Consider the following 27,257-nt stretch of genomic DNA (forward strand, 5'->3'; position numbering starts at 1 on the left):
AGTTATGTTTGTTGAGTTGTCAAGAGTGGTACAGTGTCAGAGATGATAACGTATACTTTGTTTATTAACATTGGGTTGTTTATTTAGGAAAAAGCATGTCGTTTAAGAAAGATTTGATTTTACTTTTAAAACCTTATTACAGCATAAACATTTTGTTAAGTTTGTCTTATATACTATGTAAGAAAGTTCCTTTTGTGTGTGGGATTTTGTTTCCAGGCAGCTATCCACAATGTGAATTAGATACCGTACGTACTCAACACAAATAGGTCACAGAATTTGACAACTTGTATATTCGTCGCACTTTCACATATTGCGTTACATATTTCAGAGGGAATCGGAGATCCTATTTTTTCTCATAATAGTAGTAATGATGAAAACCAAGAAATCTGGAAGCGTCACTATGATAAACTATCTGACTTCCAGCTTCATTTACAATAAAGTAGCAAACATGATATTATGGTTTTATGCTGACGTACGCATGGGAATAATATTTAGCGTAATTTGTATATGTAAGTAGAACTTTTCGCTACCTCTAATAATGAAAATCGTAGGTGAATAAATGTTATGCACATTTGACATACAAGATTTAATATTCATGGATGGAGCCATATTTTATACATGTTGCTGGTTTCACAGTCTTTGCCATGGTGTTTCCTGAGCCAACGTACAGCGGCCCGGATAAAGTTGTCTACTTCAGAACTGCTGCAGGCTTGGAAGAACAACTCGAGAGAGACAGGAGAGTTACGTGGCTGGTTGTGTTCTATACTGCATGGAATCCTGCCTGTGTTACTTTTGCACCAATATTTGCCGAATTGTCTGCTGAGTAAGTATAATTTTGCTTAAATTTACTGCTTGTATAAGGTTCTCTACAACTCTCTTGAGTTACGTATTCTGTGTTTGTCTGATTGGAGACCTCCTTCAGAAGACTCTTTTGACCAGAAGAGTTCACTACATACAGTCACCTGTGTAAAGGTAAAAGTAATTCTCAGTGCAGTTTAGTAGTGTGTGTTGTGTCTGCTATTATGAATTGGACAGTGTGGCTTGTGTACACATCTGTCACAGTATCTCAAAGTGTCATTTCAAAATAAAACCATGCCCAGATAGTCATTTTATGATAAATAGGACTCTTAGTATGAGAATCTGCATATAAAATGTGCATGCCTCTTGGCAATCTCATGTGAACAATAAACCCCTTCTGTGAAACATAGAACATTGAAAATCTGCATTGTAGTGGTCACCTGCAGCACTGCACCAGCTGATATATAGCATATATGCTGCATACATGTTCTGACTCCTGGGCACTCTGAGGAGAATTCAACAGAACAATGTACTAGGCCTACTTTATTGGAGGCAGCTGGGAGTATTGTGTCAACCTAGGCTGTAAGCGCCTGCCTTCATGTAATCAGTTTGTCTTCTTGGCACACATTACAAACAACAGCACAAGCTATCCCAACACCATGGGGAGTGAAGATGATGGGCAAGAGAACACCTGGAATTGTACCAGGACCAATGGTGTGGGTTTTCTTCACTGACAAGTGCGGGATTCATGTGATGCCTGATGATCATCATAAAAGTATGTGGAGACATCCAGTTACCAATGCCCCTCTCGGGCATCCATTGTCAAGAGTTAAACAGGGAAGTGGACTAATATCATATGTAGCTATCTGACAGCTCTCGTTACCATTGATGATAATTGGAGGTCTGCACAATATTGGGACAAGATCACCAAGTCTATTGTCCAGCCCAATAGTCGGCAAGATTGATTTGTGTTTCAAGATGATAATGCATGAACATGCTTTGCCTCAACATGGTAACACAGCCCCGCTCAAGAAGGGAAAAGAGCCAAATGTCCTATGGTATCTGCTAACATGCTTGGGACCAGGTAAAACTTGCAGCGTGTAATTGTAGGAAAACCTTCCTCGCACACTGGATGATCACAGAAGGGCTGCTGTTGAAGAGTGGAACAGGCTTGAGCCACCTTATGTATGGCATAGGGTGAAACAACCCAATATTAAATGTTACCCAGCAACAGATTTTGATATCACAGAAATTCAAAGGTGCACACTTTCTAACAGGCAGCCTTTATTTTTGCTTGTGTTTTGTTTTTACCTCACAGTGAAGTTATTTTTTCATCATGCTTATTCATTTGTTTCTTGCCCTCATTGAATCTAAGCCTGCACATGTTCTCGGATGTGCACAATGTTCAAAACTCTTCTTGGTCAATTCATTTGTGATTCACTTATTTATTTATTTTATTTATTTATTTATTTTTTTTTTCGTCCTTCAAACTCAGCAAATCGAGCATAGAAAGTGGAGCTGATTGAGACTTAATGGTCTGCCGACAACTGTAACTGCATGAGAACTGTCACTGAATATCTAAAACCTGAAATGTCAACCATGTAATTGACATGTGTTATCGTTCACTACAAAGAACAAAGTGCAGTTGTAATCTTCAGCCATTTGACATTCATTGCCGCATGAAGGCCTCCTCCAGACTTTTCCACGCAGTGCGCTCTTTAGTTATATGAGTACAGTACTCGTATTAAGTTACTCAACTTAGAAACTAAAGAGGAAAATACCTCATTCTTTCCACCTGCTGTACATACATGATGTCACTTTAGAACATTTTGTTCTGCCAGTTACATTTCTCATTTTATTTGTGTATTAGAGTGCTAGTAATATTCATATCACTTGACTACATTGATATCATACCCTGTGTCACAGTAAGTTAAATAATCAAATAATTTTCTGTTAATGATTTAAACATATGCATTACTTTGCTGCTGCAGATATGGTCTTGAAAATTTGAAATTTGGAAAGATTGATGTTGGCCGCTATCCCGATGCAGCCAAAAAGTATAATGTTAATGACTCATCTATGAGTCGCCAGTTGCCTACACTGATACTTTTTAAGGATGGAAAGGAAGTTACAAGACGCCCTGGATTTGATAACAAGGGGAAAGTTATCAAGTTCTTTTTCTCTGGTGTAAGTAGCACAACACTAATAAGTGCTCTATATGTACTATGTGATCTGTATTAATTGTAAATAATAATGTACAGAAAGTTCTGGTTGAGAATAATGAATTATTTAGGAACAAAGGAGTCAACTCACTTTAAGACAGAAGTGCTGCATCATTGACAGAGACGCACACAAATGGCACAGAGCTTTACTTCGGTAGCTTTCGGAATGCAGTTCCTTTCTCAAGCTGTAGGACACACTAGGATGCACATGTCCGCGCACTCTCTCTCTCTCTCTCTCTCTCTCTCTCTCTCTCTCTCTTTCTTTTTCGAGGACTGGTTGTTTGTGTTGTCCTTATAATTTCGTCATCATCATCATTTGTGTCAGTGGCTAGATTGGACGGTGTAAAAATTGGGATTTTGTAGGGGTGCTGATGACCACGCAGTTGAGCACCCCACAAACCAATCATAATCATCATCTGTCTATATCTCTCTCTCTCTCACTCACTCACTCACATGCACCTGTCTGTCACCCAATGTTGTGCTCATTCGACTGGCAGCTCGTTCCTGGCCCCTGGTGAGTGTACTGGTGTGAGGTGGGATTGAAGTGCGGGGTGGGTAAGGGATTGAGAGAGGTGACAGGCAGGAAGCAGGTTGGGGGGAAGCGTCTAGCGGCTCATGGGAGACTTGGGAGTCGTCTGTGCGCTAGCTAGGGTACAGGTAGAGGGGCAGATGAGCACTCGATTTCACAGACTAGGGCGTGAGATGGTAACACACAACTAGCTGCCACATATTGGGCATTGGTAATGAGAGAGGATGATGTGTGTACACACACACGCTATTTGGTTTGGCTGGGGAGACAGCGAGTTACTTTAGGTGTTAGGCCGGAGAGGTTATGAGAGTGAAGGATGTTCTGTAAGCATAGCTCCCATCTGCGCAGTTCAGAAAAGCTTGTGGTATTGGGGAGGATCCAGATGGCGTGGGTTGTGAAGCGAGCATTGAAATTTTGCATGTTGTGGTTGGTCCACCTTGGTTTATGCAACAGTTTGACGGTGGCTCTTCATTCTGGTTGACAGCTGGTTGGTTGTCATGTGTGTGCAGTGGTTGTGACAGAGCTGGTATATAACATGGCTGCTTTCACAGCCTCTTACAGGGTAGGATAAGCCTATGACAGGATTGGAGTAGGAAGTGCTAAGTGGGTGGATAGGGCAGGTCTTGCATCTGGGTTTTCCACAAGGTACGATCCCTGTGGTAGAGGACTGGGGGTGGGAGTGGCAGAGAGATGGACTAGGATGTTGTGGTGGTTGGATGGGTGGCAGAGCACTTTAGGAGAGGTTGGAAGTATCTTGGGTAGGATATCCCTCATTTCAGGGGATGATGATAGATAATCAAAGCCCTGATGAAGGACATGGTTCAGTCGTCCCAGTCCCAGGTGGTATTGGGTGACAAAAGGGGTGCTTCTGTGTGGCTGGTACTTGGAATGGATGTGAGGATCAGTTGTGTGCGAGGATATGGCACAGGGGATCTGCTTTTTGTTGGGTGAGGGAGGGTATAGGCCGTCTGCGAAGGCCTTTGTGAGGCCTTCAGCATACTGGGCGAGGGAGCTCTCATCACTGCAGGTGCATCTGCCATGACTGGCCAGGCTTTATGGGAGGGATTATTTGGCTTGGAAGGGGTGGCAGCTGTCAAAGTGCAGGTACTCTTGGTGATTGCTGAGTTTGATGTGGACTGAGGTGTGGATGGAGCCATTTGAGAGGAGGAGATCAACATCTAGGATGGTGGCATGATGGGTGGAGGCGGGCTAGGTGATCGACTGCACAGCGTTTTACATTAGTATGACAAGCAACCAACTGTCAGCCAGAATGAACAGCCACTGTCGACTGTTGCCAAAAACAAGGTGGACCACTCACAACATGCAGCAGAGCGCAACATGCGAGCGAGCTGTGCAGGTGGGAGCTATCCTTACAGCACATCCTTCACTCCCGTAAACTCCCTGGCCTAAACCCAAGTTAACTCACTGTCCCCCCACCTTCACCAAATTGTGTGTGTGTGTGTGTGTGTGTGTGTGTGTGTGTGTTTCTTGTACAGCTTGAGAAAGGAATTCCACCCCAAAAGGTAGCAAAGTAAAGCTCTGTACCTTTTTGGTGTGCATCTGTCGACTACGCATCTCTTCTGCTGTTAGGCGAATTATCTCCTTTATTCCTAAATAATTCAGTAATTGTAAATGAAAGCAACACTGTTGATGGAATATTAAAACCCACAGGAAGAAACTAGTCTGAGAAAGACAGCAGTTGGCATGGAGATAGATACCTTGCTCAGAAATGATGCCTTTATGTTATCAATTGGGTGTAATGTTACCATGTTTTCTTCCTTCTCCATCATTTAACAAACTGTAGTGATTATCTATCTCAGAAGTGCAAAGTACAAGGAAGTAATAGGTTAATTGCAGATTAAGTATATTAATTGTTCTCTGCAGTAGTTCAGTTTTGTGAGGAATGTCTTTTTAGGTTTGCTTCAAAACCTGAAAGGTAAAAATCTGGGAGGAGTCATCGTCTTAGATAAGTTTTTTGTTATAAAATTATTTACAATTAAACTAGCCATCATTTTAAGACTATTTCAGTGGGCACCATTATTATGCACATTGGCTTTACAGATTCACAGAAGCTAGAATAAATGAAAAGGCTTATACATTCTGAGCAACACATAAAGATTGACATGAACTTAAGGAGACTGCTGCCAGAGTACAAACATTACTTGAAAATGAATTACTGCAATATAATGAAAAGAATAGATTACTACTCATCATTAAGATGACACATTGAGTTGCAGACAGGCACAACTGAATGACTGTTGCACATTGAGCTTGTGGCCAAAGGCTTCTTCAGTAAAACACACACACACACACACACACACACACACACACACACCCATTACATACACAATCTGGCCAGAATGCTTATTTGAAACTCTAATCTACAGAGCGTAAAGAAACACACATTATTGAATTGTTACTCAAATTAGCTGAATTAATAGTGTGGATAGTACTGTTTACAGTTTCAGAGATACAAAAGTTTGATAATACTGCTGTAGAAATATTAGCGTATCTGTAGCCAGATGATAATACAGAGGTAAAAGCCTACAATGGGGCCAGTGGCATATTTAATGTGTTTCATGCAGGAATGTTGTCACCACGTGCCGTGATGTATCTTGGGAACAGAAGAAGGTGTGTCAGCTGTTTGTGTTACGCAGCCAATGAGTAGGCGGGCAACGTATTTCCAAGTAATACATTTGTAAGAAAGGGTGAAACATTGCTGTAAACAAGGATTATAAATTTAATTGCTCCTTGTTTGAGTCACAGATATTTATGCTGTGCTGGTATCTGCACACCAAGGACAGTGTAACAACACATGATACATTGAGAAAAGCAGTGAAATATTTCTCTGCTCTGTGTTGAAAGGCTATCAGCCTGTGCAAGCACACTGAGTAAATGGAGTGTTTTTTAATTAGATCGTGGGAGAAGGTAGTGAATTTTAGTTAAATAATTAATTAAATAATTCCTGTCCTTCTGTATCTCCTCCATGTCCGAACAACATCGCTTTGGTTGACTTCGAGACACCTGAACACTTCACTTGTTGAGACCCCTTCCTGGCACAAAGTAAAAATGTGGACCCAATTGAACCGCGGTATTGACCCTCTAGGCATTGTTTAACTATAGACAAGACGAACCGTGTACCTCCCTTCTGGTGGAATAACTGGAACTGATTGGCTGTCAGACCCCCTCCGTCTAGTAGGCGCTGCTCATGCTTGGTTATTTACATCTTTGGACAGGTCTAGTGACATCTCTGAACAGTCAAAGGGCCTTTGTCAGTGATACAATATCCACAGTCAATGTCTATCTGCAGGTGTTCTGGGAACTGGGGGTGATGCAAAACTTTTTTTGATGTGTATATTAAACAGATGTTGTAAGCCACGGCAGTGAAATAACCAGAATTCACCAAGGAAAACGTAGTATACACTGTTACAAATTCACAACACAGTTTATAAATAGCGTATCATATCAAATAGTTCCCCAAAGCAAACACTCAGGAAGTTTTACTGATGCCTACAGCTCATAACAACAACTCATTTAGCAGCCAAACACTAATTAAGTACAGCTCAGAACAGATCGACTGTAGCAATAGTATGCATTAAAAGGGGCATAAACCAGTTTTTTTACCTGAATAAATAGTTTTGAGATTGTATTCTAAACCCATCGCTGTGTTACAGAAGATATGCTGCATTAATATGGGGAAGTTCTAGTAGAATGGAAATAATGTAGGAATAAAGATAACAACTCACCAAATTGTAAAGCCAATGAGTCCTCAACAGGCACATAAATAAGACTGAAAATTTTGCTAGCTTTCGAAAGAATCTTTTTTCAAACTAGGGTACTCTCTCTCTCTCTCTCTCTCTCTCTCTCTCTCTCTCTCTCTCTCTCTCTCTCTCTCACTCACATATGGCTATAACATGCTTGACTGCAGCAGTTCCGCAGCTTGACTGGGGCAAGAGGTTGTGTTGGGTGGGTTGAGTGAGGAGGTGATGAGTGAGAGGGAAGGTTGGGGAAAAGTAGCTGATAGCTTGGAGGGAGACAGCTTGTGCTGTGGGTAGCAATGCAACACAGGCACTGGCAGTGATGAGTTTATGTTTATGATGTGCACAGTGATAATGATATAGAGGAATGGATTGTAAGGGGAGGGGAAGGGTACAGAACAGAGAAAGACAATGAAGAGGGTGCAGATGCTGAATGGTAAATTTGGGGTTTTTGTGCAGGAGGGTACGGGTACAGGGCAGGAGGCCAGCAGAGATTGATGCCAGGGGTATTACAAGAACAAAGGTTATGTTGTGAGGACAACTCCCATCTACATTGTTCAGAGTAGTAGGTGTTGGAGAGGCGGAGCCAGATGGCATGGATTGTGAAGCAGCTGTTAAAATCAGGCATGTTGAGCTCAGAAACACATTCTGACAGTGCGTGGTCATCTAGGTTCTTAGCCACAGTCCATTGGTGGACATTCATTAAAGTAGGCAGGTGGTTTTGGTGGTCATGCTAAAAAAAAAAAAAAAAAAAAAAAAAAATGCTGTGTGGAAATTGCAGCAGACTTTGTGTGTGACATGGCTGCTTTTACAAGAGACCCTGGCTCTGATAGGATGGAATAATATTGTGCTGGGACAGGAGTATGATGCATTGGGTGAGTGCATTGGACAGGTATTGCACCTGGATCTTCCATAGAGATGACTCATGTAGCAATGTTGGGAGTGTGCGTGGTATAAGGATCACACAGATGCTGCATAGATTTGCACGTGATCTGGCGTCAAACCCGTGACGACTGTTTGCATCATATCTGCTGGGAAAGCTTGAAGAGTCACATCTGGTACCTTTAGGGGGAGGAGGTGGCGAAGAACATATGTCAGTTTGACAAGTTATGCTGTAAGAGAGGTAGATTGTTAAGCAGCCTTGCATTTTGACTGAGATACCGTGACAAGCAAACCATCCCTACGTTTGCTAAATTTAAACATTGTATAAATTCTGTGGCTGCCATTAGAATTACACGAAGAGCGAGTGCGGCACTTGTGAGAGAAAGGTTGCGCTATATGCATAAGGAATTGTGCATAGTATCCAGACAATCACTATTACCCCATCTGAAGTTTTCAGCGATCCTTTCAGTGGTATCCTGGAACTGGGTAGACAGTACAGCTTGGGCACTAGCTGACTGAACGACAAGCTAAGGTTCTTCAGATGACTAAATACAACCGACTCGAAGCCAGAACGCAAGGACACATGCCAAGAAGAAATGCCAAGATGATGTACTGTGTTTTATCTCACAGAGGAGAATTTGGACAACACTGCAGTTTTGGTGGTACAGAAGGGTCTGAATTACACCAGGGACCATTCCCGTCCGAGATGTGATTAGTGGAATAGAGCAAGCTGTTTTGAAAGATGTGATTAGTGGAATAGAGCAAGCTGTTTTGAAACTCCCTATGGATGCTGCTGTAGAGATTAGACGTGACACATGCCGCATCTTGACTCAAGCTTCACCTAAGAGGTCCAACTTTAACATCACTTCAGCTGAAAGAAATGTGCTACAAGCATTGAGAGAAGACCAAGACATCGTCATCTTACCTGCTGACAAAAGAAATACTACAGTGCTTCTCTTACGCACAGAATATAACAGCAAGATATACAAACTGCTCGACAATCCTGCATACAGTAAATTAAAAAGTGATCTGATGGGTAGACTGTGTAACTCATCAAGAAGAGCTTGATTCTAGCGTGAGTTGCTAAGGGTTTGCATCAACAGGCTGCAGTTCCTCCTAGACTCTATGGCCTACCGAAGATCCATAAGAATGGGGTGCATCTCCATCCCATTGTAAGTAACATACGAGCACCTACTTATTTTGTTTCCAAATATCTGACATCACTATTGGGTCCTCTCGTAGGCAAGTGCGACCATCATATTCGAAACTGAAGATTTCATAGGTCACCTGAAAACTCTTAGATTGCAATAATTGGATTTCTTAGTAAGTTTCGATGTTGTATCTTCATTTACAAAGACGCCCTTGTGGGACTCTTTGGAGCTCATTAGCAACAAGTTTGAGGAGGACATAGTAGCATTATTTAAACATGTGCTTACTTCAACATACTTCTTATATCATGACCAATATTTTGAACAAGTGGACGGTGTCACCATGGGAAGCTCTGTGTTTCCTGTGGTGGCCAATTATTTTATGGAGGACTTTGAAGAAAAAGCACTACAGTCAGCTACTCTCAAATCCTCTTGTTTTCTGCGGTATGTGGATGATACATTTGTGGTATGTCCACATGGACTTGACACTCTACCTACATTTCTTCAGCATCTGAATCCACCCCATCCGAATATAATCTTCACAATGGAAGTGGAAAAAGATGGTACTTTACCTTTTGTTGATGTTTGGTACAAAAGAAAGCAGGTGGAATCTTGGGAACATAGTGACTACTGCAAGCCAATGCATACAGATCTATTTCTGCAGTCTACCAGCTGCCAACATCCTGCACATTGCGGTAGTGCATTACGTACGCTAGTTCATACAACACATGTGGTATCTGATCCTGAAAGCCTGTCGAGTGAAATACAACATTCGAAGACAGTGTTCCGACAAAACGGTTATTCTAAGAGACAGATACACAATGCATTCAGGCCCAGGTGAGTTCAAGCTATGGAGCAAAATGAGGGTACGAAGACACACACCACTTTGGCCTTTTTGCCATATTTTGGTGCCATGTCGTCAAGAATCGGAAGAGTCCTCGGAAGATGTTACATTAAGTGTGTTTTTCAACCATCTGTAAAACTGAGAAACCTGTTGGGTTTGGTTAAGGATGATCTTGGCCTGAGGAAACATGGTATGTACAAGATTTCTTTTCAATGTGAGGCAGCATATATAGACCAGACATGTCGCACAGTGCAAGAACGCTGCGATGAACATAAGTGTCATACATGCCTTCGTCAACCAGAAAAGTGGGCAATTGCAGAACAGTCTGAATATAGGACATTGCATGATTTATGAAAAGATGGAAGTTTTATCCCCAACATCATCTTTCTGGGGCTGTGTCATTAAGGAAGCAGTACATATCCATACAGTCGATAATCTCATCAACACTGATGTGGGATTTCAACTGAGCACAACCTGGAACTCTGCATTGCTTGCTATTAATCATGAGGTAAAACTCAGGATTTTTTGTAACTGACCCATCATAACATTGGTCTAGTACGGTCTTTGGTGAGTAACGTCTGGCCACACTGTTAGTAAATGTTGCATACAGTGCACACGCAGGAGAGCCGTTCTGCGATTTTCAGCAGAGGACGTTTGAATATGGCACCATATATCTGCAAATCATTTGCTCATGCGCGATTTCTGCACCTGCGCATTCTTCATGCACATGTTCTAGATATGGGGTGCCGACATGCGGATACCATTAGGCATACCTAGCCACCAGCAAGGTTGAACCACCTGAAGATGTTGGACAGTTGGTCCAAGGAAATATTGTGGAATTTGCACAACCTGATCTGGATTCAAACCTGTGAAGACTATTTACTACAACCCTCAATGTTTAAAAATTATTTATGTAATTTATTTTTCTCTCTTAGCTGCATATTTTGTTATAGTATGGCTAGTTTCTGGTCACACTTTATCATCTGGAAAAAAAAAAAAAAAAAAAAAAAAAAAAAGGAAAAATGTATGTGCGTTCCATTATTTTACTGTAATTACAAAAGTATTGTAGGCAGCTGTTGAATTTACCTAGCTATTTGTGTATTCAACAGTTGTATACAGTATGTCTCTATTTATTGTGTAATAATGGAAAATACATATTTAGTTTTTTTTTAGGTCTGAGATGAGCAAGTGTGATTGAAACTAGTCATACCATAAAAAATGTGTAACTGAAGTGGAGAAATATCTTTTTTAAGTATCAGCACAGTTGTTGAATTCTCTCACAAAGAATATGCCGGCTGTAGTGAAAATCTCTAATTGTGTTTACCTAAAGACAAGTGTGTTGCCTTTTTAGGATATTTTCATTCCTAGTATTATAAGATTATCTTGCGGGGCAGTACACTTTAACTGTTTATTTATCAGAAGCAAGCAGTAAGGATGCTGTGTAAACTAGGTAATTGTACACAATCACAATACACTGAGGTGACAGAAGTTATGGGATAGCAATATGCACATATACAGACGGTGGTAGTATAATGTACACAAGGTACAAAATGGCAGTGCATTGGCAGTGCTACATTTGTTCTCAGGTGATGTGTGTGAAAAGGTTTCTGTTGGGATTATGGCCACATGATAGGAATTAACAGACTTTGAAAGCAGAATGGTTGTTGGAAGTAAGACACATGAGATATTCCATTTAGGAAATCATTAGGGAATGCAATATTCTGAGATCCACCGTGTCGAGAGTGTACTGAGGATATCAAATTTCAGGCTTTACCTTTCACTACGGACAACTCAGTGGCCAACAACCTTAAGGTAACAACCCAGAAGAGCAGTTTTGGCGTAGATTTGTCAGTGCTAACAGACGAGCAACACTGTGTGAAATAACCACAGGTATCAATGTCAGATGTGTGACAAATGCTGTTAGGAGAGTGTGGTGAAATTTGGCGGCAGCAGCGACTGACACGAGTGCCTTTGCTAGTAGCACGACATCACCTGCAATGACTCTCCTGGGCTCATGACAACGTTGGTTGGACCCTAGACAATTGGAAAACTGTGGCCTGATCAGTTGAGTCCCAATTCCAATTGGTAAAAACTGATGGTAGGGTTTGAGTGTGGTGCAGACCACATGAATTCACGGACCCAAGTGTCAACAAGACATAGAGCAAGCTGGTGGTGGCTCCATAATGGTGTGGGCTGTGTTTACATGAAATGTACTGGGTCCTCTGGTCCAACTGAACTGATCATTGACTAGAAGTGGTTATGTTTGGATATGAGGAGACCATTTGCAGCTATTCATGGACTTAATATTCCCAAACATTGATGCAATTTTTATGGATGACAATTGGACAATTTGAGCGAATGATTTGGCCACCCACAGTACTGCACACTAATATCATTGAACATTTGTGTGACATAACTGAGAGGACAGTTCGTGCACAAAATCCTGCACTAGCAACACTTTCACAATTGTGGACCAGCTATAGCCGCAGTGTGGCTCAGTATTTCTGCTTCGAATTGCTGCACTACGCTGGGCAAAAGGAGGTCCAACATGATGTTAGGAGGTATCCCTCGACTTTCGTCACCTCAGTGCAGAAAGTAGAGTCATAATTTTCAAGTAGACTTTGTCGCCATATGTGGGGGTTTGGACACAAGTTGTATATCCTGTTAAGAAATCCTATAATCTTCCATCTAACATGAACCAAGAAGTTGGGAATCTCAACCACTTTAAAAGAAAATTAGAAATGTAATTTATTAGCTACTCTTTCTACAAATTATCTGGACTCAAGGATTGAAAAATTCTAATACCTACATGGAAAATGGCAGTGTTTGTTGTGAAGCTGTATGACAAATAGTAATGTAATGTAGGTGAGACCTAGGCTTTGCAGGTATAGGTACTAGTTTTCTTTGAAAAATACCGGTGTAATCATGCAAATATAAAGATATAGATGTGAAATAAACATCACTTGTTTAGTATATCTGAGGATGCAGCAGTGTTTTTCAAAGGAGGAGCTTTCTTTCTAATTTACTTTAAGCTTGCATATGCTTCAACTGGCATAAACATGATTAACATTTAGCAGTATAGTGATAGATTACTATTAATACAGTATACACATTTTGTTTGTGTGATTTACTTGTCTTTTATTAACTTAATCTTGACTAGTTCCACATCCTGGAAGGTTCTCTTTCCTGATAGGATTTGCATAACATGATAAATGAATGAATTCCTTTTACCCTTTAAATGTTAGTGTAAGTGAGCATGTTATGCTCGAAAAAGAGCAGTGATTATTTGGTGGCTGACCCCTGCTACTCAACTTGCTGACACATTAATCACAAAGTTATTGTAACTGAAGAATAGGAATTGTGACATGTTTATGGGAGGACAGTGGTTCATATCACCATCAGGCAATCCAGATATAAGTTTTCCCATGTTTTACTGAAGTCTTCAGGCAAATGTCTGGTTGTTTCCTTTGAAATGGACACAGCCAATTTCCTTCACTGTCAGTCACCAATCCAAGCTAGCACTCTGTTCTAATGACTTCATCATGAACAGGATGTTAAATTCCAGTTTTCCTTGTTTTCCTGGGTAACAGCTTTTCTTGTTGTTAACATTCACTTTTCTTTCAAAACTTGTTGCCTCTTGGGACAGTACATAGTCAATGCTCTTGTTATCCACCCTGCTGTACATGGCAATGTATGCAACATGTCCACTGTTACTAATGGCATACCACACTGGACTCGCATTCGGGAGGACAACGGTTCAATCCCGTCTCCAGCCATCCTGATTTAGGTTTTCCGTGATTTCCCTAAATCGTTTCAGGCAAATGCCGGGATGGTTCCTTTGAAAGGGCACAGCCGATTTCCTTCCCTAACCCGAGCTTGCGCTCCGTCTCTAATGACCTCGTTGTCGACGGGACGTTAAACACTAACCACCACCACCACTAATGGCATACCAGTCTATGTTGTGTTCACAAAAATCAGCTCCTACAGCTAACCACCTGTACTGACTACAAAATTTCTTGTGCTGAATGCCCTAAATGAAAATAATCATCATAATTCCGTTATAAATACATTAGCTCTACTTCTCTAACAATTTTCGTGTACTATATGAGTTTATGAGCAAGGAAAAGTAGATCAGAAACTACATTATGAAGTGTAATCTGCATTCTCAGTCTACCTTTCTAATAAATAATGGGAGTGACATTATGTGCTTGAAATTATTCTCTTAATGTTGATTACTTTACTGTCTTTCTTTTCCTTAATGTTTCATTTGTATTTTTTTCTTTGTTTTCAGGATAACGTTAAAGCATCATTTGATCTGAATAACTTGTATAATGAGTGTAAATCAAACCCTTTGAAAAAGAAGAAACCTCTCACTCAAAGGACTGAAATGACAGAAACTGTGAATAATCATGTCAAATCTGAATAGTGCTGAATGTGTATTAAGGCTAGCGTCTGTTAGTATTTTTTCTCTTTTTCTTTTGCAATTGGCTGTGCTTTAAGTGTTTTATTGTCACACTAGTGATTCATACAAGAGAACAAGAGCCACAACCGCAAAAGGTTTATGCTATGAGCAAGCGCACACAGTGGTCCATGGACTTTTTTTAAGCCAAAAATGAAACTGTTTGCTTAATTTGCTATACACAGGTATTATATAGAATGTAGCTCTAAACCAAAGATTCTTACAAAATATCGGCCGAGTATTAAGTTCTGAGTGTATACATGTGAAAGAGCAGTGCATTTTTCTAGATTAATTGTTTCAGTCTCTCGGAAGTTCTCTTCACTGACTGAAATATTGTCAGTTTCAGTACCATAAATATATTAAAACTGAATGTTTTATGTCATAATAAGCTGATGCTGCTGAACATGTAACATTGTGAACCATTGCAGTATCATAAGAAGAGAATTGTGACTTCTATTTTGTGGATTATTTTACTTTTCCATTTACATACATGATTACTGCTATCTGAGTAGCAACAAAGCTTTTGATTGCAGCAAACTCGCAAAATGTAAAGAAGACAACAGGTAAGAGACAAGGTCTAGCTATAACATAGTGTAAGCAAAATAGGCAGCTTCTTTAGGTGCTAAAATTTTCTGGGCACCAAATAATAGCAAACAAAAATTTTTGTTCATTTGTATGGTTAGGAGTTTTGCTTTCAGACTAGTATTCTACTGAAGTATTATTGTTGTGGCCAAGGGAGGAACAACCATGCCTGATTTCTGTCATCAGTTCCCACTTGCAGCTCATATGCTTATACTGGCTTGCCATTATAGTAAGGGATACATTCCAGTTCTGGTTTCTGCACTTTTGTTTACTCCACATTTATGCCAATGTTGCCCCACTATGTATTATTCTTCCGGTGGCAACTGTGAAGCAAAATCAATCTAGCCAATGATTTATTGTTTTCCAGTTTTGTTCATCCACATGAAGGCAGCATGTTTGCTCTGCAATGTAGAAGTGGTATAAATGATTTTTTTGTGTTAAAAGATAATTATTTTAGCTAAAGCAAACAATGGAAGCCCCACATTGGAATATCAACAATGTAGGAAAAAATAGATTACCACTTACTGTAAAGAAGACACATTAAATTGCAGACAGGCAAAATTATAAAATACTTACACAAAGCTTTCAGTCACAGCCTCCATCAGCAAAAGAAAAACACACACCATTCATCCACAAGCACGCACAACTCACACTCTCATAACTGTCAGCTCTGGCAGCTGAGGCCAGAATGCAGCTATCATATGGGATGGCAGCAGCAATCTGGAGGGGTTGGAGAGGGGAAGGGTATACCGTATTTACTCGAATCTAAGCCGCACCTGAAAAACGAGACTCGAAATCAAGGAAAAAAAGTTTTCCCGAATCTAAGCAGCACCCTAAATTTGAGACTTGAAATTCAAGGGGAGAGAAAAGTTTTAGGCAGCACCTCCAAATCGAAACAAAGTTGGTCCACTGTAATATGAGACACAATTTAGGTCCAATGAATGACGATACAGCTACAGTAGTTTGCTTCGAGTCGTAAGCTTAGCAGTTAAGCTTTACCAGGTAGCCATTGCTATGTGTCAGGCGCTCCGTCCGTGTTTATAAGGGTACCCTTCCTTTCTCATGTGCCTCGTCTGGTTTGAATTGATTGCTTATTTTTCATTGATCTGGTAAGTGCTGTTCTCTTTGTTATAGGTGTTTACGTCACTCTAAGCTGAAAATGCATAACTGTTCTGTGTCATACATTGTTTGTCGCATACTGATAATGAGTGTTTACGGCTTGTCGCCGCTCGCAGCATGGCTTGCCTTTGTGCACGGTACCGCCGCTTACAACTAAAAAAAAAAAGGAAAGAGAGAGGAATCGTCTCATTAGCAAACCCAATGGCAAGAGACTGCTATTTGTTGTTACTTACACTGCTGCTTACTTTGATAATGATCAACAAGAACCAAATAATAGACTGCGTATGATAGATATTCTGAACGAGAGTTTAGCGAAATTTTTTCTCCATTTGAAAATCTTTGCAGACGCCTCTTTCTGCACAGAAATTAGAGTCATCTTAGATTTAAAAATCTAATCAGTTGCCATGCTTCATTTCTGACTGTATCACTATTCAACATAAGAATAATACGAATATAAACATGATATGATATGTATATTCTTCTGCGTTTGCTGTTGTCTCACTCTAGTTTTGTAGTTTATTAGGCAGACAAGATTTAAATGAAATAGCAGCAAACACGAAACAATACATGGCAAAATGTTTATATTTGTATTATTCTTATGGTGAAAAGAATACTGCATGTGATTCACAATTCATAAAAGTTCCTATTAGCAACCATCTTTTCTCACAGGTAGGAAAAAATTCAGAACACAGAGTTGGCCATATTGACAAACATCCCAAACTGTCTCGCCAGTCGAAGTTTCATAGTACATTGAAATGCTGCTACATTCGATGATGAAAAATACGGAATTTGTATTTACTTCGTTGGGTAATGCATGAAAATGCAGTGGTCGAAACTCAGGGTGTTTTTTTTTTTTACTGACGCAGAGATTTTGGCGCCAGTATTTATCTTTGTGCCTGCAAAGCATGCTGTGTAGCGCTACATATATTCGACGGCAGAAGTTAGTTGTGGCGGCACCTACCAACATTTTTCAGAATTTCCGCTTACTTTGCACTCGATTCTAAGCCACAGGCGGTTTTTTGGATTACAAAAACCGGAAAAAAAGTGCGGCTTAGATTTGAGTAAATACGGTAGTAGTGGACAGGTGGGGTGGAGGTCAGAGGGACAGAGCAACACTTTCTAGTAGAGTGCACCGGGACTAGAATGCCAACAGGTGTAGTGTCAAGAGATTGTGGAAGAGGAATGTTGGGTGAAAGGGCGAAAAAGGAGAGGAGCTGGGAAAGATGGGTGAATGCTTTAGCAGGGGGTGGCAAACAAAGAGGCTGGGAGGCAAGGATGGGGAGGAAATTATGGCACAGAAGGGGTGGAAACTGTTGGATGGAGGGTGTGGGGACAGTATATTACCATACGTTGAGGCCGGGATAATTACGGGAGCAGAGAATGTGTTGTGAGAATAACTCCCATCCGTGCAGTTCAGAAAAGTTGATGGTGGAGGGAAGGATCCAGATGGCTCAGATAGTGAACCAGCCATTTAAATCAACCATGCAGTGCCACAGAGGAGTCTAATTTTCTCATGGCCACGGTGAGTGTTCATCCTGTTGAACAACTGGTTGGCAGTAATACCAATATAAAAAGCTATGCAATGGTTGCAGCAGAGCTGGTAAGTCACATGGTTGCTTTCACAGGTGGCCTAACCCCTGAAGGGGTAGGATAAACCTGTGACAGGACAGGACTAGGAAGTGCTGGGTGGGTGGATTTGGCAGGTCTTGCACGTAGGTCTTCCTCAGGGATATGATACTTGTGGTGAGGGATTGGGATTGGGAGTGGCACAGGGATGAATTAGGATATTGTGGAAGTTGGCTGGGCAACAGAACACCACTTTCGGAGGGCTGGGAAAAATCTCAGTTAGGATGTCCCGTATTTCAGGGCATGATGATAGGAAGTCAAAGCCCTGGCAAAAGGATGTGGTTCAGTTTTTCCAGTTCAGGTTGGTACTGGGTGAAGAAGGGGGCATTCCCTTGTGGCCAGTTCTTGGGGTGGTGGGAGAATTGTAGGTGTGAAAATGTCATGGGAGATCTGTTTGCAGACAAGGTCTGGAGGATAGTGCCTGTTTGTGAATGCCTTGGTGAGACCCTCAGCATACTGAGCAAGAGAGTTCTTGTCGCTACAGATATGCTGTTCCCAGGTGGCCATTCTATATGCAGAGAGATTTTTTGGTGTGAAAGGGATGATAGCTGTCAGAATGCAGGTACTGTTGGTGGTTGGTAGGTTAATGTGGACAGAGGTGCAGATTGAGACATCAGTGAGGAGGAGGTCAACATCTTGGAAGGTGGTGTGCTGGGTTGAGGAGGAGTTGGTGAAGTTGATGGGAGAGAAGGCACTGAGGTCGTGAAGGAATGAAGGTAGGGTGTCCTGGCACTGGGTCCGGATCATGAAAATATCATCGGTGAACCTGAAACAGACTAAGGGTTTGCTATTTTGGGAGGCTAGGAAGTTCTCAGCTAGGTGACCCATAAATAAACAATAAACAAGTTGGCACGGGGAGGGGGGTGTTGCCCATGACTGTGTTGGGTGTGGTTTTGTATACCTTCCCTTCAAAGGAGAAGTAGTCGTGGGTTAGGATAAAGTTAGGAAGGTGTATGAGGAATGAGGTAGTGAGTCTGGAGTCTGAGGGACGTTGGAAATGGTAGTGTTCAGTAGCAACTGTAAGATCATAGGCATGAGGGATGTTTGTGTATAGGGAGTTGGTATAAACAGTGACGAGTGGGGATCCAGGAGGTAAATGGGTGGGGATGGTTGGTATCTTTGATGTGGGAGGCTAGATTGTGAGCAATTGGTTATAGGTGTTGGTCAGTGAGGGCCGAAATTCAGCTAATTTATTATGTTTTCTAATTTAATCCGACTAGCAACTCATGAGACTGTCTGTGGCTGCTTTGTTGTATTGACTGAGAGCACTAACACCAAAAAATCAAAAAAAGGGTGCAACAGAACAGTGCTTTGGAGAATGATGTAATGCGAGTACATTTCACTGACACTGAGTAGGGCACAACACTTCCAGAGTATTAATAATGTGAAAAAAGAGAAGAGGAATCATTTGAAACAAGTTTCCTCATTCAATATGCATAAGTATTTGGGAAAAAATGTGAGTAATCTCAAATCCATCAAACAGTGTGAAATGGCATCCTCTTGGACAAAAGTGCTATGCCATGCCAAGAGGCCAATGAATCTGTGTCAATATCCTATATCAGCAATGAAACACAATGCCCTTGCTGAAGTTATGAGTATCATAAGCTGCAGGGGCATAATGGATACATCTGAATTACAGAATAAATGGAAAATTGAAGGAGTCACAGAAGTGAACAATATAATGACAAAAGTCAGTCGTGAACTTCTGAAAACTGCCACTTTTGTTTTAACATTAAGTTCACCGATACTCCAAGAATCCATAAGGGCTGAATTTATCTACCTGAAGAGAAGACCATAAACACCAAACGTAATCTGTTGCTGTAAACATCCAAGGCATGGTCGGTCAATGATGATGTGTAATGCAAAAAACTTGTGGAATTTGTGGGAAAGATGCTCATGGAGCATGGTCTCCTTGTCCTTCTCTAGAAATATATACAAACTGCCCAAATGCTGCCCATTTGAAATAGCAACTGTCCATCCTACTGGCAAGAAAAAATTCAAGAAATATTCATTTATTTATTGTTCAGCTAATTCAGTCTACACCAGATGTAGCCTCTTTAAGTTATTAGATACATTTTTAAGAGGTGTTTCCACGCATCTTTGTCCACTGCTGTCTTCTGCCAGTTGAAGCCAGTAACTTTCCTGAGTTTCTTATCCCAGCGATCAGGTGGTCTCCCTGCTAGTCTTTGTTTTTCTCTGGGACTCCACTCTAAAACTGATTTGTCCATCTTCCATCCTTCATTCGTGCAACATGTCCTGCCCACTGCCATTTTAGAGTGTTAAACTGTTCTATAATATCTTTTACTCCTGTTATTGCTTGTATGTCTTCACTTTCCTGTCGATATTTCTTAGTGAAACCTAACATTGACCTTCCCATAACTCTCTGAGCAGTTCTAAATTTCCTTTTGAAAAATTCATTTAAAGTCCAAGTTTCACACCCATACATTAAAACCTGTAGGACACAGTGACCAAAAACTGTCTTCTTTAAGTAGACTGGCATGTTAGATTTGAAAACTTCCGTAAGTCCTCCAACCCAGTTTAACTCGACGAAAAATTTCAGGTTTCAAATCCCCTTTTGTGTCTAATTGCCCCACATAAACGTATTCTGCAACATTGTTTAGGATGTTGCCGTTCAGCATTACTTGCCTTGCAGCTACCCATTTACTATGCATAACCTTAGTTTTAAAGTGATTCATTTTAAGTCCAACTTCCTGACAACGATCTGTTAAGTCTCTTATAGAGGACTGTGTTTCTGTCTTACTGTTAGCTAGGACCACTATATCATCAGCAAATCTCAGGTTGGTAAGCCTTTTACCATTTATACTTTTTCCTCTGTTGTTCCAAATAATTTTGGACATAGTCATCTCGAGAACTGTTATAAATAACTTCAGGGATATAGGATCCTTTTCCAATGGGAAATTCGCACTTCTTTTTTCCTATGTTGATAGGTGCTACAGACGTCTCATAAATGTTGCACAATATGTTTGTATATTTTGTTTCCACTCTTTGCTCGGCCAATGCTTGTATGACTGTAGTGTGGCTGACAGGATCAAAGGCTTTTTCTCTATTAATTACCTCATGCAGTGTGTTTATATGGTCAATTGTGCTGAAACCACTGTGGAATCCATCTTGTTCTATGGGCTCTGCTGTCTCCACTACCATTTTAATGTGATTTATCAGGACTTTAGTGAACACTTTATATATAACAGAAAGTAAGCTAACTGGCGGTAGTTTTTCAGATTGTGAATACTTCCCTTCTTATGTAGTAAGGTTATGTTTGCTTTGTTCCAGCAGGTTGGGATGCTGCCATTCTGTATACACAAACTAAAGACTTTAGCCAGCTGTCTGTCTGTTTCCTCCCCTGTAAGCTTGAGTATGTCAATTGTCAGACCATCATGATCCCCTGCTTTGCCATTCTGCATCTCGTTTATACCTTTTCTTATTTATTCTGGGAGGATTTTGGGGACTTCATCATCATCTGCATAAGGTTTTCCTAGTGGTTCATGTGTTCTTTCATATAATTTACTACGGAAATTCTTTATATGGTTTAGAATTTCTTCCTTTTCTGTTATGCGCCCATTATCAGTGTCAATTGCTATGATTTTCATTTTTACCAATCATAAGCTTTTGTTTAGCTTTCTTGCAGCTCTTTTTATTCTCTAATGCTAATTTTATGGTGTTTCATTTTATTTTTGTATGTCAGCTTTCATATTCTTCCTTATACATGTACACAGTTCTGAATATTCTATCTTGTCACAAGAAATTTTAATTTTCATCTCTCATCTTTTTACAAGAAAGCTTTGCTTTCCACCCTTAACTTTCCCGGTTGTTTAGTAGTTGTTGTCAATCTACCATCTTTTTTTTCTTTGCAGTTTCCATTATCGTTTAAGCTAGATGTTCTTCTATTGACTGAGCATACTGAAAATCCTTTTTCCTTTTGTTTAATTTATCCATACCTATAATTTCTTTTTTCTGTGATATTAGTTTTCTTAGTTCTTGTTGAGTATTAATGTTTATTTTCGCTCTTACCAGTTGGTAATTACAATCAGTGAAGGCTTCAGTGAAATCCTCAGTATATTTCAAGAGGGACTGCTCATCATTGCAGATGCGACGACCATGGGTGGCTAAGCTGTATGGAAGGGACTTCTTGGTATGGAACAGGTGGCAGCTGTTGAAGTGGAGGTAATTGCTGGTGGTTAGTAGGTTTGATATGGACGGAGGTACTGATGTAGCCATCTTTACGGTGGAGGTCAACATGTAGGAAGGTGGCTTGTTGGGTTGAGTAGGAACAGGTGAAGCAAATGGGGGAGGGGGGGGGGGGGAGTTGTTGAGGTTCTGGAGGAATGTGGATAGTGTGTCCTTACCTTCATTCCAGATAGCAAAGATGCCATCAGTGAATATGAACCAGGTGAGGGGTTTAGGATCCTGGGTTCTTAGGAAGGATTCTTCTAGATGGGCCGTGAATAGGTTGACATAGGATGGTGCCGTGTGGATTCCCATAGCTGTACCCTGGATTTGTTTGTAGGTAATGCCTTCAAAGGAGAAGTAATTGTGGATGAGGATATAATTGGTCATGGTGACTAGGAAGGAGGTTGTTGGTTTGGAATCTGTCGGGCATTGGGAAAGGTATGTTCAATAGCGGTAAGGCCATTTGCATTAGGAGTGTTAGTGTACAGGGAGGTGGCATCAATAGTGGTGAGCAGGGCACTGTGTGGTAAAGGGACAGGAACTGTGGAGAGTTGGTGGAGGAAATGGTTGGTATCTTTTATATAGAAGGGTAGATTCCGGGTAATAGGTTGAAGGTGTTGGTCTACGAGAGCAGAGATTCTGTCAGTGGAAACAGTAACAGGCCACAATGGGGCATCCTGGATGGTTAAGTTTATGAACTTTAGGAAATATGTAGAATGAAGGAATGCATGGAGTGGTAGAGGTGAGTAGAGAGATGGACTCCGGGGAGAAGTTCTGGGATGGGCCAAGGGATTTGATTAAGTGACTGGAGATCCTGTTGGATTTGGCAAGGTATGTTGGTGGAAGTATCTGACAGCTGGCAGAGTCCTACCACCAGGTAATCATTGCGGTTCAAAACAACAGTGGTCATCGCATCTGCAGTCATGAGCAGTCCTTCTCGAAATATACCAAGAGTCTCACTGAAGCCTTCACTGACTGTAACTATCCTCCCAACCTTATAAAAAGACAAATCTCCTGTGCCTGACAACCAAGAAGCTGTATGTCTGCATGAATGGCCACCAACAAACTGTGGCCAAGAAACAAGTGGACCACCTTGTTACTTAACACGTTGCCAAACATAATATCCTTTATTTCAATGACTGTTTCACAGCCTGTGCCATATGGATCCTTCCCACCAATACCAGCTTTTCTGAATTGCACAGGTGGGAACTTTCCCTGCCAAACATCCTACATTACCATAACCCTCCTGGCCTCAACCTTAGTTAGTCACTGTCCCCACCCATCCAGTAGCCCCTTCCTTGTTCCCATTCCAGCACTATGCAGCCGTCATTCCACCACCATACCCAGTCTCTCTATTTCTCTTATCCCCTGCCCTCCATCTAACCTGCAACACTTCACTGTCCACCCCCACCATACTATCCCTCCCCCTCCCTGCCCCAACCTCCTCCTTAGCCCCACCATATTATGCTTCCCCCTCCCTGCCTCAGCTTCCTCCTTACCCCCGCCCAGTTGCCACTCCCATCATGCACTGGTGCTGCTGCTCGCATTGTGGTTTCTGTTGCCTGAGACTGCAGTCGTGTGTGTAAGTTGCATTTGCATGCATGTGCGTATGTGTGTCTGATGTTGACGGAAGCCTTAATGTCCGAAAGCTATAATTGTGAGAGTCTTTTTGTTGTGCCTATCTGCGACTCAGCATCTCCATTATATGGTGACTAGCAATTTTCCTTCTTATAAAATTGTAATATTATTATTATAGTTTTCAAAAATGAATTACTTTGAGCTGCCACATTATTTATTAGTGATTATTCCAAGTTCACCTAGGATTGGAAATGCGTATAAAAATGAGGATTCTGTTTTTGTTCAAGAAGTAATCTTCAGACACAATACTTTGTGATACTATTACTGCAGACAAATTTAAAATATTTCACTATAAACTTCATTTATGTTGAGGAAACTCATACTAGATATGGAATCTACAGTATTCTATCATTTAGGCTTGTTCAGATTAATACAATACAGAACGAAGTGCATAATGTCATTTTATGCATGACTCTGTAAATACAATCATGAGATTCTACCTTGAGGTACTCACAATACTTACAATAGTCAATGAATGTAAAAATAATTTCTATAATGTCGAAATTCTGAGCAGACACAAACCACATTGCATAACTTTTTTGAAAGTGACTTAGCTTTGACTGAAAATTCTAAAGAAAACAGTAAATGTATTATAAAATGCCTTGTTAGAATTTTTAGTTATTCAGTTTCATACGCTGACTCACATATTTGATTTTTGCGTAGACTATTTCTGCCTCTTGGGCGGTGTTTGATACATTTTGCCTCCAACTCTGTTACTTTGAGTAGTATCCGTTGCACTAGCCTAACACTGAATAGAAGAAATTTTATTAGGGCAGCATAATCTATCCCTCACTGGGACTTGACACGTGATGAGTGATTCAACTTTTTTTTTCTTATGCATTCACATAGAAGCTCACTCTGCATTCACATTGCTATTTTAACTACGTACATGAAGTTTGCAAATTGTTCTCCCAGAAGGTCTCTCCAGACTGTTTTTATGAGCAGTGCATCAGTCACTTTTATAAGCTCTTGCTATTCCTAGAAATTCTGTTGTTTTTGTTGTGCATTATCATTCCGTGCCATGCCACATCACTGTGCTGTAACCTCAGGCATATGAAAAATCCTCACAGGAAGAGGCTTTAAATTGTTGTTGTTGCAATGTAATAACAATAGAAATTGTTAGCTAGGACATGACATTGCGAGAAAATCACCAGATTAGGATTTTGCTGTGGCTGTCTATCTGAAGAGAGAAAATTCTCTCTCACTTAGCACAATTTTCAATCTTTTTGCTGGTTTTTCTTTCAGAATTGATTATTCCACCAAGAAATCAGCTGATTATGACTGTCAAACATATTTCCTGTGCAGACTTTGTTCTGTTTATTGGAGATTTTATGTTTGTTGACAAGGAGACAGCCTATAGGACTCTTAACTCAAAGACTCGAGATGCAATATGCCCTTTTCCTTTGCCCTTTAATGCTTCCAGTTTCCAAACCTATAGAAGAAATCTTCAAGATCACAAGACTGTTTCTTCAAAATAGCTTCATTCTCTTGAGTTTGTGGTGCCATGCAACATAAACACATAAAAATGGAGTCCAAAGACAGAGGTGTTACAATTTAATCTGAAATATGTGAGCCAGGTAGTCAAAAGTTTAAAGTATCACCTGAAAAATTTAACTTACATTATTGCTGTCAAATGCATGAAATACTACACTGGAATGAATTAAAACATTTATGAATTAGCTTTTATAATTCTTGCTTGTGGATTTTATGGCAACAAGTAATGGCATGCTGACTGGTGGAAGTTCTAGTAGTATACCCGACAGCACAGCATTATGACCATAACAGCCAAGATACAAATAGGTGGGCCAGCAGTTTCATTCTCCCTCCCAAAGCTGCTAGGTATGACTGCACAAGTAAAAATTTTATATACCATACAACAGTCACAGTTCTTCCCAATTCTCGGGTGAGATAAAACAACAAACATCAGTGTGGATGAGTACCAGAGGTATTATTGTACCTCAGGCACATAAAAGGAATTATGATTGTTCTTTGCAAATGCTGGCAACCTCTCTTGTACTCCACATATTTCCCAGATTTATTAATAACTACCACATGATAAAAACTGGATTTGTACCCGGGCAAGAACTGTAAATTTTATTTTCTTTATGCCACATATTGTTACTTTCATTAATTGATCATTGACAGATGTAAGTACAACTCATTAGTCAGTGACTAATATATCAGAACACACAGTCAATAACTTTTGCTCAATGATATCTGTGCTGTCAAAGACTGTAGGAGGCTCGGAAGTGACCACATAATGTGAACCATGAATTTTTCACAAAGTGATTACTATTTCAAAATTGCTACTGCATTATGTAGAACTCCTGGTTCAAAAGAGAATGTTCAAAAGATGACACACAAAATTTAGTTGCAATTTGTGCATCTGTACATAGATCAATGCGAATGCCTACAACTACTAACACCATTGTAACTTGGGAAAAGATCTTGCCAAAAAATATTCTGGTCCTATGTAAAATCACAAAGCAGGTTGAAGGCTTCTACCTAGTCACTAGTTGACCAGTCTGATGCGGCAATAAAAGATCATAATAGGAAAGCTGAAGTTTTAAATTTCATGTTTAACAGTTATTCACACAGGAGGGTGCTAAAAATATAGCATCATTTGATCATCACACAGACTCCCGTATGGAAGACACAGTAACAAGCATCCCCGGTGGTAAAGATGTAACAGAAACAACTGAATGTGAATGTTGTCAGGTTTGGGTGGAATCTGAATTTGTTTTTACAAAGGGTACTGTGCGGCTCTGGTCCCTACTTAGCTTGTAGTGCAAAGTCTCAAGCAAGTGAAAAAAAGGCAGGTGATTCCTGTATGTAAGAAGAGTAAAAACAATGGACCCAAAATTACAGGCCGATATTCTCAATACCGATTTGCTGCAGAATTTTTTAATGTATTCTTAATGTGAGTATAATTAATTTTCTTGAGGCGGAAAAACTTCTGCGCACAAAACAGCATGGTTTTATAAAGCATTGTTGTGAAACTCGACTTATCCTTTTCTCATGTGATATTCTGTGAACCATGGATCAAGAGCAACAGGCAGATTCTGTATTTCTACATTTCTTAAATTGTTTGACATGGTGCCCCACTGCAGACTTTCAACTGTTATGAGCACATGAAATAGGTTCCCAGGTATGTGAGTAGCCCAGAGACTTCTTGCGTACCCAGTACTATGTCCTTGATGGCAAGTATTTGCCAGAAACTGTGGTATCATTAAGAGTGTGCAGGAAATGTAACAAGAATGCAATTATTCTCTGTATACATAAATGATGTGATGCACAGGTTGAGCAGCAATCTGCAGCGGTTTGCTAATGATGCTTTGATGTTTGGGATGTTGTCATTGTTGAGTAACCATAGGAGGATACAAGGTGACTTAGATAAAACTCCTAGTTGGTGTGATGAATGGCAACTAACTCTAAATGTTGAAAAATATAAGTTAATCTATGTG

At 40.5% G+C, this 27,257-nt stretch overlaps 1 protein-coding gene across 1 annotated transcript; it reads left to right on the forward strand.

Moving 5' to 3' along the window:
* The first annotated feature begins 50 nt into the window (after positions 1–50).
* Positions 51–15,096, forward strand: LOC126418859 (thioredoxin-related transmembrane protein 2 homolog). Its single transcript, XM_050085851.1, has 5 exons — positions 51–245; positions 329–509; positions 637–823; positions 2,790–2,985; positions 14,473–15,096. The coding sequence occupies exons 1-5, from the start codon at positions 96–98 to the stop codon at positions 14,605–14,607; spliced, it is 849 nt and encodes a 282-aa protein (XP_049941808.1). The 5' UTR covers positions 51–95; the 3' UTR covers positions 14,608–15,096.
* Positions 15,097–27,257: the final 12,161 nt, after the last annotated feature.

The sequence above is a fragment of the Schistocerca serialis genome, chromosome 9, assembly GCF_023864345.2.
Source record: "Schistocerca serialis cubense isolate TAMUIC-IGC-003099 chromosome 9, iqSchSeri2.2, whole genome shotgun sequence".
NCBI classification, from domain to species: domain Eukaryota; kingdom Metazoa; phylum Arthropoda; class Insecta; order Orthoptera; family Acrididae; genus Schistocerca; species Schistocerca serialis.